Here is a 13,181-nt window from a genome sequence, read left to right on the forward strand (position 1 = left end):
AATATTCTAGAGTCTGAAGACTTGTAAAGAGATATATTTAAGCAATTTATGTGCAAATATGTAGAAAGTGGAAAATTATTTGGTTTTGGAAATGATGATTAATTTATGATTTGCTCAAGAATTTTGAGTTTCTTGAGTGATAATCAAGGGTTTGGTTTGTATGCATCTACAAGAATATAATATGGTATGTGGGCACAGAAAATAAATTTGGCTATCTAACAATTGCTTCAATTAATTGGCGCCCACACGGTTGGTGAATGAAACAATTGCTTTAATACATCTATATGATCAACCACATCTGGTTTTCATAATTATTTCAATTATAAGAAAATAAATTTCGCTATATAACAATTGCTTCAATTAATTGGCGCCCACCTAGTTGGTGAATGAGACAATTGCTTTAATACATCTATACGATCAACCACATCTGGTTTTCATAATTATTTCAATTATAAGAAAATAAATTTCACTATATAACAATTGCTTCAATTAATTGGCGCCCACCTAGTTGGTGAATGAGACAATTGCTTTAATACATCTATATGATCAATCACATCTGCTTTTGATAATTATTTCAATTATAAGAGAATAAATTTGGCAATATACCAATTGCTTCAATTAATTGGCGCCCACATGGTTGGTGAATGAGACAATTGCTTTAATACATCTTTATGATCAACCACATCTGCTTTTGATAATTATTTCAATTATAAGAAAATAAATTTGGCTATATAACAATTGCTTCAATTAATTGACGCCCTACTGGTTGGTGAATGAAACAATAGCTTGATTTAGTTCTAGTCATGGTTTAGTTCCTTACAATGTTCCTCAGTCCATGATTGTCATTGGCACTTTTTGACCATGATGAATATCACAGTAGTGTTATCATTAATCCTAACACGTGGCTTGGTTCTTTTCTCCAGGGGTTTAACTTACCAGTAGCTAAATGTTAAAGTCAATTTTATGCATACCTTTTTTTGGCTCTGTTACCTATCGTAATTTTAATGTTTTTGGCACAAGTAAATGCAAAATTTTCTTGATCATTTACTGTGGGTAAAAATGTGATTATACAGCAGTGATGGTTGTATTTTGCTGTAAAGAGATGGCATTGAACGGACTCAAGATTGCATTGTTGCACATTGCATATCTGAACATGGACAAAAATAGTGAAATGTACACTGAAGCCAACTTTGTAATGAAAACGTTTTGACAGCAACTATGATTTAAAAAATCTTTGAATATGGAGATGCATACTTTTAAATAAACAGCTATAAATGAACCATGAACTCTTTTGGATAGTCATCAAATATGAGATCTTTGCGTAGTCCTTACACATGGCCTTAAGAAGTTCATAATGGAAAGTGGTTCAACAAATGATAGTTTCATGATTACATTGCAACCCGTGTAGCACAAGAAACTGTCTCTGAGTACATAGAACGGATAACGTCCTTTCTTTTAATAGGATGTCTACTTTTTACACCGGTCGCTAAAAGGGTTGAATATAGGAAAATCAGTGAAGTAATACCAGAAATTCATTTTCCTGAATATCATCTCAGCTGAACGCATGATAACATAATAATGATAAATTCAGATCATTTTATTATATGTTTTAACAGAACAACGAATAAGGTCATCATGCAATCACTTCAATTTCAGATGGAGACTCCTCACACTGGAAAGCTATGTTACGGCTTGGATCAGGAGGAGCTTTACCTTCAAGTATTCCGTGCAAGAAATTTGTGACAGTGTTAGTTGCTTCTTCATCTGAAAATACACAATAAAGAAAGGAATTGGAACACACTTCATTCATAATCCATGCTACATACATTCTTCATTTGAAGTCACTAGACCATACTCGTTCTATCAATTCAAATAAACAATAACTACACACATTTCATTCATAATCCATAATCCATAATGCATGCAGATTTCATTCATAATCCTTAAATGCTTCAAATCTGTGGTAAGTGTGAATCCAAAATGCATGACACTGCACGCATACCTAGCCTGGGCACACAGTGTTTCCCTCCATGATGGATGATGACAGGCTCTTCAAACATCTGCACCAACTCTCTATTCTTAGGTCTTAGCCAATCATGTGATCCTGATGTTACATCACAAATGCGTTCATTAGAATTTCACATCTTTGCAAAATGAAGATCTCCATGGATCTTCCATAGTTATGACTGCATAACCGCATAAGGAAATTGATCAATTTTTCGCATTATAAATTTCACGCATGGTTGATGTATGTTTACCTATGAAATGTATGGATGGGCAGCATATAATGCGGGAGTAGCAATCTTCCTTCCATTCCGGATGCTTGAACATGGCACCAGAGATGACAATAACAAATCGAAGAGGTGGATGCTTACAAAGACGGAGACTCTGTTGATCAGAGCAGGAGACAATTTTTAATTAGGGATCCCCTTAGTTTCTTCCAGCAAGACTTATGAGAAGGATAAAAGAAAAACTAATTCTGTTCATTCACCTTTTGCTGTAGCCCTGCAAGGGCAGCACTAAGCACAGCACCCTAGAGAACACAAAACAGAAATGATCATTTATCCTGGTAAATATTGTTAATGATGGTACAATGGAAATTTGATAATAGTCAAAGACTTACCTGTGAGAACCCAATCAAGCCATCAAAGGGTCCATACTTATACATATAATTGGATATGTATTCAATGCACTCCTCCAGTCCACTGTACTCGGTAAATTTCTGAAAAATATGTTGGACAACAGTGACAAGTTCTTACATAAGGTTTACAGTGGATCTGATAGATATCTAACTCAATGATAGGTCTATACGCCGGTAGCCACCAGATGCGTTTGAAAGAAAGATGGCCTCAATCACTCAAAAATTCCTACTACAATTTCTACTACATTCTATTGTGCCGTATTTTCTCATAATCTGCTGTACTCTCATGCATGAAAATGGAAGAACGCCTGATAAGCAAAGAAGTTTCCCACAATACTCAGACAAATTTTTTTTATGAGATTCCATTTAGTCTGTGGTAGTTTCTCGTTATTTTCCTATCATATCATGCATGAGAAGGAAATTAAATTAACTAGCAAGTAAATGTTTCCAATGAAAATGGTTAGATCCATTATGTTGGAAGAAAAAAGTTACGGATGCACAGTTTACTTACAATGTCATATGTGAACCACTCATAGTATGGAGGCGAGAAGATTCCCTCTACATCAGATCTTCCTCGACAAGGAAATGGAGCATCCAGGAAGGTCTGAAAAACAAACACCCCCCCTTTTTTTGTTTTAACTACGTGAGAAGATGATTTCAATCCATAGTAGCATGCTCCACATTACATAAGAATATGAAATAAAATTGTGATACATGCATCATGGCGAGTGACACTACTACTACTACAGATGTGTGCAATATATCTGATCGGATGCATGCATAGACAGTGGACACATGTTCAGTTGGGGATGTGAAATCGCTAAGGAAATTCCTTACGCCACATAGAAAGAGAGATTACCATGTCTAGAAGGCGATGTAATGAAGCATCCCATCGTTTGAGTTGCTGCTCCAAGATGGATCCACTTGTGCGGAACCCGTGCAAGCAGAGAACCTTTAGACGCCCCCGACAACCCTCCGTAACTTCTTCAGCCATGCTCAGCTAGCTGCTCCTGATTCTGCAGAGTTGTTGTTAAATGGAGGCTCCGATTAGAGAGAGAGAGAGAGAGAGAGAGAGAGAGAGAGAAGAGAGAGAGGTCCTTAAATCTGGGAAGGAGGAGCTCTGGCTGTTTAGGTTTTTCTGTCCACATATTCTTAGTAAGTAAATTGGGCCTTGGACGCCCAAAACTTGTACTTTTTTAAATATACATAGTGTGAAAGAGGTTCACACAAGAAGCCGTTACATATAACAATAGGCAACAGTTCGGTTCGGTTTGAGAGGGTCCAAACCGAACCGTTTAAATTTTATTTAAACCTGAATCGAACCGTAACATTTTTCAAACCATTAAACCATTAACCCGTAAAAACAGCGGTTTCGTGGTTCGGTTTCGGTTTTCAACATAGGTCTAATTTTTAATTTTTAATTTTTTAAAACTTAAAACCTCTCATTGACGAGACTACATTATGTAGCCGTGCATTTTTATTTCTTTTTCATGGTTAGTTTATCTCCCCTCTCGATTTTAGAAGCATGCACGAGACTACTCATTTGGTAGCCGGCATTGTAATCGATTCTACCCCTCTTTTTAATTTTTACCATCCTACCCTCCCCTCATTTTTCCCAAATTACCACTTTATCCCTCCCCTTATCTTTTAAATTACCCTCCTATCCCTCCCTTTACTTTTTAAAATTACCACTATACCCTTTCCCCTCACTTTTCCCAGACTACTACCCTACCCCTCCCCTTACCTTTGTTTTACATACCCCCCTACTCTCCTACCTCTTTAAACCTTCACTTTTCATTATCACGCCTCTACCCCTCCCTCACTTTTACCTCTACCCCCTCCCTTCCCACTTTTAAGTTTTTTATCATCTACCCCTCCTCCAACTTTTCCCCTATTTACGCCTCTACCCCTCCTCCAAAGTTTCCCCTATTTACGGCTCTACCCCTCCATTTTTCCTAAGCCGCCCTATACCCCTTATTCTAAACTAATGATTTGTCCCTATCCCTCATCCCTCTAAATCTCTCTCTCTCTCTCTCTCTCTCTCTCTCTCTCCCTCTTACTTTTTGGCCCTACACTTTTGCCCACATTACTTTCCCTTTTTCCCTATATTTTAACACCCTTACCATTACCCTCTCCTTCCTCAACATACACATGTGCACATCCGTTACGCTCTCTCTTACCTTCTTCTTTTTTCTCCCTGACACCCTCTCACCATTCCCTTTTCCCTATCTTTAAAAACCTTACACCCCACTACCATCCCTTAATGTGCACATATGTGCATAGCACACCCCTACCCCCCACTCCCTATTTTGATCCCACACCCTCACTCTACCCCTCTCCTAAAATCCTATATAAACCCCCTCCCTCACCCTCATGGTCTTATGGCACTGAGGAGCCCTTCGGAGCGAAACTAGTTTGCCAGTTACGTAAGACCATGCACCCCCCCACCCACCAAAAACCTAATGTAATTTTCCATAATGATAATTACATGTTTCATCTTTGTCTCTTTGTCTCTCTCTCTCTCTTCCTTTTCTAATTATGTTTTTACTTATGTTTTATCTCTCCCTCTCTCTCCCCCTTTTAATTATGTTTTAATCTCGTTTTTTAGTTGTAAATGGTACCTCTCTCTTTCATTATTAGTTTTTATGTTAATCCCCTCCCCTCCCCTTACCCCACTTTTTAAACTTTAATTAGGTTTTTAATCTCGTTTTTTATCTTTAATCTTAGGTTTATTATGTTTTAATCTCGTTTTTAATCTTTAATCTTAGGTTTATTATGTTTTAATCTCTCTCTCTTTCAATTTATTTTTAACTAATAGGTTAATCCCTCCTACCCCTCCCTTTACCACTTTTTAAACTTTAATTAGGTTTTTAATCTCGTTTTTTATCTTTAATCTTAAGTTTATTATGTTTTAATCTCGTTTTTAATCTTTAATCTTAGGTTTATTATGTTTTAATCTCTCTCCCTCTCTCTCTCCCTCTCTCTCTCTCTCTTTCACTTTATTTTTAATTAATACCTTGTGTTACACTTAGGGTTATGTTTTATTATTATTTACGGTTTAATCATTTTATTAGTTTTTATGTTTAGCCGCCACCCCCCTTCCCCTTTCTCCCTCTCTTTCATTTTTCAATTAGTATGTTAATCCCCTACCCTTGCCCCCCTTCTTAATACCTACTCATGTCTCTTCGTATACACCAAGCACTCTATCAATTCGGGTGCGCTCAATCAACCTTGGTGTTCCTCTTCTCCGATATCTCCTCCGCCTGCCGATGATCCACCATTTCCGCACTCCTCGTCTACGACCTCATCGTCAACAATAACTTATGGGCCAATAGTCAAAGCTTTGGCAAAGGCATGTAAAGGACGTGTTAGTGATTGGTCAAAAATCTTACCATATGCATTGTGGGCTGATAGGACAACTCACAGCACTGTTACTGGATATATGCCTGCAGAATTGATCACATGATAGAAGTCGATAATGCCAATTGAAGAAAAGATAACTATATGGGTTGTGTTGCCTTGGGAATCTGAAATGAGTAGGGAAGATTTACTTGCGATTCGGATACGACAACTTCAATCAAGGACAAAAGACATAGAAAAAGCAGCTACTAGATTGAAAGAGGCAAGAATCAAGAATAAGGACAGATTTGACAAGATGAAAAGAATACGACCAAGAAAGGTGCAAGAGGGAGATTGGGTATTAGTATTAGGGATCGGCAACGACTTGGCTCAAGCCTAAACCGTTTGGCTTATCCGGCTTAAAGTGGCTTAGCGGCTCGTCTTGGCTCGGTTTAGGCTTGAACTTGCCTTAACGGTTTGAGCTCAGCTCAACTCGGCTTGAGCCTCACCAAACCGGCTCAAGACGGCTAAGCCGTTTAGAAACTTGAGAGAGAGAGAGAGGGGGAGAGAGAGGAAGAGAGAGAGGGAGGGAGACAACAAACAAGGGGAAAGAGAGAGAGAGAGAGACAGAGAGACAGAGAGGTTTCCAAACCGGTTTTCAAGCCGTTTACCAAACCAGTTCACAAACCAATTTAGCCTAAACCGGTTAGGTTCAGGTTTGAGATCCCCAAAATGGTTTAGGCTTAGCCGGTTTGGCCAAGCCAAACCGGCTAAGCCTAAACCGAACCGTTGCCGATCCCTAATTACTATATGATATTAGCCTAGATAATCAATACAATACTATTCGGAAGTTTGCAAAAAGATGGTTTGGACCTTATGAAGTTAGGAAAATAATAGAGAAGGCCACATATTTCCTCAACGAATTGGATGGGATAGAAATTCGTATCCCAATTGCAGGAAAAAGGATTAAAATATTTAAAAGAAGGGAGTCACTAGAGCCCCAATATTATGAAGAAGTAGAAGAATGAAAAGAATCGAAAGAAGTATTGGATGAACTCTGCACAACGAATGTGCAAGTTTAGAGGGGGTGGGTGTCGTGAAGAATGTGCTTCACGATATAAAAATGAACTTATATATTGCATTTTAGAAACTTGAATCCACACCCTTATATATGAAGTACAATGTACATGCCACTAAACTAGGTTATTTATTTTTAAAACTATATTGTAAAGAATGTCTTCATGATATAAGAATGGAGCTAAATACTGTATTGAGTAAAATCGAGAGACTTGAACCCTCACCCTTGTATACAAAGCACAAGGTATACACCACCAAGCTAGGTTAATTATTTTAGAATATATTTCCATCATTATACCTATCTCATATTGATTTTCATACATGAAAGCTCAAATGAGCGAGATGTCTATCATGCATCACATGTAATGCATGAACGCCAAATGGCAATCATGCATCATATGCATTGCATGCATACCTTGTACCCTCACATGCATTGTATGCATGGGGGCACCTATAAAAAGAGTGGAAGGGAAAATAAGCTAATCAATCAAGAGAAAGTAGAGAAATAAGATAATCAAAGAAACAAACAAGTTAGCTTGTTGGTGACGAGGCTCATGTTTCCAAGTTGGAGTCAAGGGTTTGAATCAAGAGTCAGTAGAGAAAGGGTTCATCTTGCTATCAAGCATTGTAAAGTTGGTAAAATCTTGTATTCGTAATATACATCATGTTCATATCATATACTTTTTTTTCTTAAATCATACTTTGTCTCTATCTTGGTTCTTGAATCATACATTGTCTTTATCTTTTATCTATACTCGTCTCTCTCTCACACACATTACTTTAAACTCTTATTCTTCTTATCCTTAATCTTCCTAACATTTGTGCGCAAGCCTTATAAAAGTTCCTTCAACTCCCCTTAACCTTAGTCCCTGTGACTTCGCCGCACAAACCACAACTACCCTGACACCGGTGCACAACATCCAAAGTACACGAGGTCATCCTGCACGAGAAATACTATGGGAAGAAACCGGATCTATCCCATGTAAAGATATTAGGCTCCATTTCATACGTGCACATTCCCGATGAGAAACGGCAGAAGCTTGACCCAAAATCAGAGAAGTGCCTCCTCGTGGGGTACTCACTGGAGCAAAAGGGGTACAATTGCTTCAACCCCTCTACTCGGAAGGCTCGTGTAAGTCGGGATGTCGTCATTGACGAATGAACATCATGGTACAAACCCGAGCAGACTCCTCTTGAACCATCTATGAACGACCTCGACAACACAGAAGATGGTGATCAACTAAGGTCAATACTCGAAGAGAGTCCGATCTCAACCAATTTGAGCGGACCACAAGAGCCTCCGAGCAACCGAAGCATATCTCGACCAAGTCCAAAGATGCACAAAGGGAAGGCCAAAATGTCGGAATATGAAGACGATCACCTCAATGGCAACGAGTCGGTTCACTCACTCGATAGTGAGTTCGATGGCCTTGATGTGCCTCTTATGAGGTCACTCCGAGTTAAGAAAGCACTCACATCGACAAATGAGAAACTCTGTCACTCCACCCAAGAGAAGAATCCGGTTAGCCGATTCGTCTATAACGACTATATGGCATATCACTACGCCTTTATGATGAAGGTGGCAGCAATTCGAGAATCGGAGAGCTTTGCCGAAGCTGCTAAAGATCCACGATGGGTCAAAGCAATGAACGAGGAGATGCAAGCTCTCAGCAAGAATGAGACATGGGATCTTGTCCCTCACTCATCGCACAAGAAGGCAATCAACTGCAGATGGATATACAAAGTGAAGTATAATATCGTCAGTTTCGTCAACTGCTACAAAGCTCGACTCATAGGAAAGGGCTACACACAAACACATGGAGTCGACTAAGAAGAGACCTTTGCCCCGGTGGCAGAGATGACAACTGTGCGGACCGTGATAGCGCTTGCTGCCGCGAAAGGGTGGCACCTCCACCAAATGGATGTGAAGAACGCCTTCCTTCAAGGTGAATTAGAAGAGGAGGTGTACATGGTACAACCACTCGGCTTCGAATCCAATATTCATCTGAAAGCCGTCTGCCGACTCAAGAAGCCTCTCTACGGCCTTAAGCAAGCACCATGTGCTTGGCACTCAAAGATAACACAATATCTTCATCGAATCGGCTTTCAAATGTCAAAATCCGACAATTCTCTCTATGTAAGAAGCAATTCCGAAAGTCCGATTGTCATCATCCTATACGTGGATGATCTGATCATTGGAGGTGAGCATCTAGTCGACATCAACAAGGTCAAGTCTCTCCTCTCCAGCAAATTCGAGATGACGGACATGAAAGAGTTCCATTACTTCCTTGGCATTGAGGTAATTCCGACTCCAACTGGAATAATGATCTCTCAACAACACTACATCCTCAAATTGTTATACAAGTTCGAGATGACCGAGTGCAAATTTGTGGCAACCCCTCTCGATCGAAACCTCAAACTAGATGCCGACTATGGCACCACAGAGTGTGAGCCGACTCAGTATCGACAATTGATCGGGAGCCTTTTCTACCTCACGATCACTCGACCCGACTTGAGCTATCTGGTCGGCCTCCTTAGCCAATTCATGCACACTCCACGAGATATCCATTTGGATTGTGCTAAGGGAGTGCTACGATACGTGAGTGGAACGATGGACTATGGCATTCTCTATAAGTCGGCCATACAATTCAACTCGAAGGGTACACAGATGCCGACTGGGCCGACGACAAAGCCGATCGACGATCAACCTCTGGTTTTGTCTTCTCCCTTGGAAGTGGAGTCATCTCCTGGATTAGAAAGAAGCAACCAACCATCGCTCTTTCGAGCACAGAGGCCGTATACAAGGGCGCGACGGTGGCTGCATGTGAAGCCGTATGGCTCAAGAGGATATTGAAGGATTTGGGTGTTCCCATCAAAGATCTGATTCCCCTTTACTGTGACAACATGAGCAGTATTCATTTGGCTTGGAACCCGGTGTTCCACGCATGCACAAAGCATATCAAAGTGCACTATCACTTCATTCGATAGTGCATTCAGGCTGGAGATGTCGAGCTTCAACACATCAACATAAATCTTCAGACAACTGACATCTTCACCAAAGCCCTAGGAATCGACAAGCTTCGACAATTCATGACAGACCTTGGATTGATGATCCCTGACTTGCCAAGCTTGAGGGGGAGTACATCCGAACCGGGTAGCAACCGAAGCGGACAAGCCGACCAAAGTTGAGCTTGAGGGGGCATGTTGAGAATCAAGCTCAACCTAGTCTAATGTGTGAACACACCCTTGAGAGTGTATGAACACTCAAAGGTCAAAAGTCACACCACTACTCTCTACACATAACTAATGAGTTTCCACATTCCCCATGACTCATGAGCTTCCGTAGTTAATGAAGAGAGAGAGTGACTATATAAAGCACTCTCCTCCTACTTTGTAATAGGTCGGTTAATCTCCTTTGTAATATACAATCTTCTTGAGTATTTTCTATTTTCTATTCTATTGATCTTGTGTCTCTCTCCCCTCTCTCTCTCTCTCTCTCTCCCTCCCTCTCTCTCACACACACACACACACACACACACACACACACACACACACACACACACACACACACACACACATAACACACATCTTTAACCTATTCCGCTGCACAAGAATCACCATCGATTCTTTACCGTAACACACCGAAGACTTTAGGCAAAAAGAGTGGGGAGCCTCGCCTTAAGAGCTACCCCCATGTGGAGTGGACATTGATCTACACTGAGGAAGAAGGGGACCTGCTTCTTATTCTTGCAAAGTCTGAAGGTGAAGGCAAGTTGCAGGTGGGAAAGACGGAGCATTGAATATGAAGACAACGACTCATCGAACCTCTTCTTCGATGTTGATAGCTCGGTGGGGGTTCGTAGAGTCAAGATTGATGAACGTAATTTCAGGACTAACTCCTACCACCCTAAAGCCCTAAAAAAGGATGTTCAGACAAAAAAACAACTTGATTGTTGCTTTGCACCCGTACATTAAGGGAGAGCTGATGGTCACACAAGCAACAACCCCACCAAAGTCTGCCAAGAAGTCCAAACCGGAACATAAGAAGTATAAGAAAAGATAGCAACCCGAAGAGGACGAGTCGGAGGTTCTTGAGTTCGTAGAAGATGAGGAGGAAGAAGTCGAGCTCGAAGTTATTCCTCCAAGGGGCCACATTTCATTGGGGATACGCACCTTAGAGCAAAACTAGAGTAAAGAAGATATTGTAAAGACGAAGCTTGTTCGTAAAGGAAAATTATTTCACTTACCAATCTACTCTATTCAACAGCCACCCATCGATCTGGAGACAAGAAGACATGCTCTAGAAATTAGAGAGCCACATTCAGTGCATGTGTAGAACTTAAAAAGCAAAATGAAGATTAATCCACATGCGACTATAGTACCATTCTTAGTAATGGTCGACCCAGATCAATGCCCTACTGTTGTTGACTTCAAGTACAGTTTGGTAGATGACTACACATACTATGTGATTGGAGGATCCCACTCTGCTGAAGGTCGACGTCAATTGGTCAAAGAGTATCCTCTTACCCCTTTCTTCAAGTATGCAGAATGTAAAGTGTATGCAGGCCTTACACATGAAGAAGCCAAGTTGTTAGCTTGGGATCATAACAACGATAATGAATATAGACAAAAGATGTCATTTATCGATCGCATCAGGTTCTTCCATCACGAGTACCTTGATGCGCTGCATACATTTGGTCCTCGGCTACATCTTGGATTGCGACGACAATGTCTACTTGAAGTGGGGATAGCAGTTGACGAAAGCACCAAGTCTGAAGGCCTGAGAAAATATGACTCATGGTTTCAACTTGCCTTTAGAACAGGGGAGGTGTGGGACCTCCAAGATCGCATTTTTTGTATGTGGGAGCGTAAAGAAATAAAGGGTCAAAAATCAAAGAAGGCTAAGCTCGACCCATAGATGGAGATGAAATCTAAGTCACGTAAAAGTGACTTAGTAATTGAAGAGTTAGCTGAAGATATGAAGCTACTTCCTTGGTGGTCACTATAGGATTTAAGGATGATAGATTATTGATATCTGTATTATCAAGAGTGGCCGCCAAGGAGTTTATCCTTGACGAAATGGTCACAAAGTTTAAAAAGTGAGTCATCTATGTGCATGAATCATTTTGATTTGATTGCTTTGTTAATTTGTTCTTTATTCTAATTTTAGTTTCTTTTGTTTTTTAGCCATAAGGTGTATATGAAGATTCAAGAGTTGATGATGAAAAAATTGAGCCTGCCTACGTGGGAAGAAGTGGAGCAATCTTGCCCAAAAACATCATCTTAGAAGGCTCTTGAAGAATTCTTTATCGTGTTTAGAGAATGGGTATGTATGTTCTACAAATATTAATTGATTTTTTGATAATGATTTTCTTCTTACAAAAATTATAATTACAGAAACCACCTTGTTCAAAGAAGAATGGTGATAGCAATGAAGGCATACCTAGCGCCTTCATCACCCATTTGGAATGAGCTAAATACGCGAAACAGATGACAAAAGGAAAGGAGCTCGAGGTGCTTGAGGACACAAATACCGTAAAAAGCTTTTTGCACAAGAGTGATCCTTTCCGACAATTATATTATAGTGTATATAATGGTGATGTGGGTAATATGCTTGACATATTACCCAAGAGACATTATACATTGCTCATGGCGGATATAACGTATGGCTTCAGAATATTAGGCTCAACATACGACGATGTGCCATACAAATATCCGCAAATAGAGAAGATAATTAAGGACTTTGTGGAGTTGACCCTAGCACCATTAGGGCGTATTGTTATATTTCACAGTATGGGTTAGACGTTATAGGTCACGACTACATTGAGGTCGAATGCCACCAAACATATGCATTGGTAAGCATTATATTACTATATATTTAATGTATGGATTCTATGTTGATTACTACATATTTATTAACTTATTTCGATTCAATTATACAATAGGGTTAAACGAACATAACTGGTACCCCGGGTGATCGAATGGTGAGCGTTGTGGCGCACATGTGTGTGGGCTACTACGACACAATTTCTAAGAAGAAGGCTTGGGCACATGTTAATGAGTGGAATGTTGTCAACTATATCATGTGCCCAACTGTAACAAAGAAATTGTGCCACGTGTCTGG

The 13,181-nt window shown here is 40.0% G+C and overlaps 1 protein-coding gene across 1 annotated transcript; it reads right to left on the minus strand.

Annotated features, from left to right (window-relative positions):
- Positions 1-1,273: 1,273 nt before the first annotated feature.
- On the minus strand, positions 1,274-3,712 carry LOC147849520 (dihydrofolate reductase-like). Its single transcript, XM_087337449.1, has 7 exons — positions 3,501-3,712; positions 3,153-3,245; positions 2,624-2,722; positions 2,492-2,533; positions 2,259-2,388; positions 2,003-2,104; positions 1,274-1,764 (listed from the first exon to the last, which is right to left on the minus strand). Exons 1-7 carry the CDS (start codon positions 3,633-3,635, stop codon positions 1,634-1,636), a joined length of 732 nt encoding a protein of 243 aa, XP_087193575.1. The 5' UTR covers positions 3,636-3,712; the 3' UTR covers positions 1,274-1,633.
- Positions 3,713-13,181: the final 9,469 nt, after the last annotated feature.

This window comes from Azolla caroliniana, unplaced genomic scaffold (genome assembly GCF_043228905.1).
Source record: "Azolla caroliniana isolate FFs.n. ecotype wild unplaced genomic scaffold, voAzoCaro1.0.p SCAF_36, whole genome shotgun sequence".
NCBI lineage: Eukaryota > Viridiplantae > Streptophyta > Polypodiopsida > Salviniales > Salviniaceae > Azolla > Azolla caroliniana.

Excerpts from the sequence above, each read along its gene's own strand:
- LOC147849520 (XM_087337449.1), bottom strand. The coding sequence starts at position 3,635 with ATGGCTGAAGAAGTTACGGAGGGTTGTCGGGGGCGTCTAAAGGTTCTC. Across the intron at positions 3,246-3,500 it reads TACATCGCCTTCTAGACATG|ACCTTCCTGGATGCTCCATT; the intron begins GTAATCTCTCTT and ends TTTGTTTTTCAG. Across the intron at positions 1,765-2,002 it reads ACACTGTGTGCCCAGGCTAG|ATGAAGAAGCAACTAACACT; the intron begins GTATGCGTGCAG and ends GTGTATTTTCAG.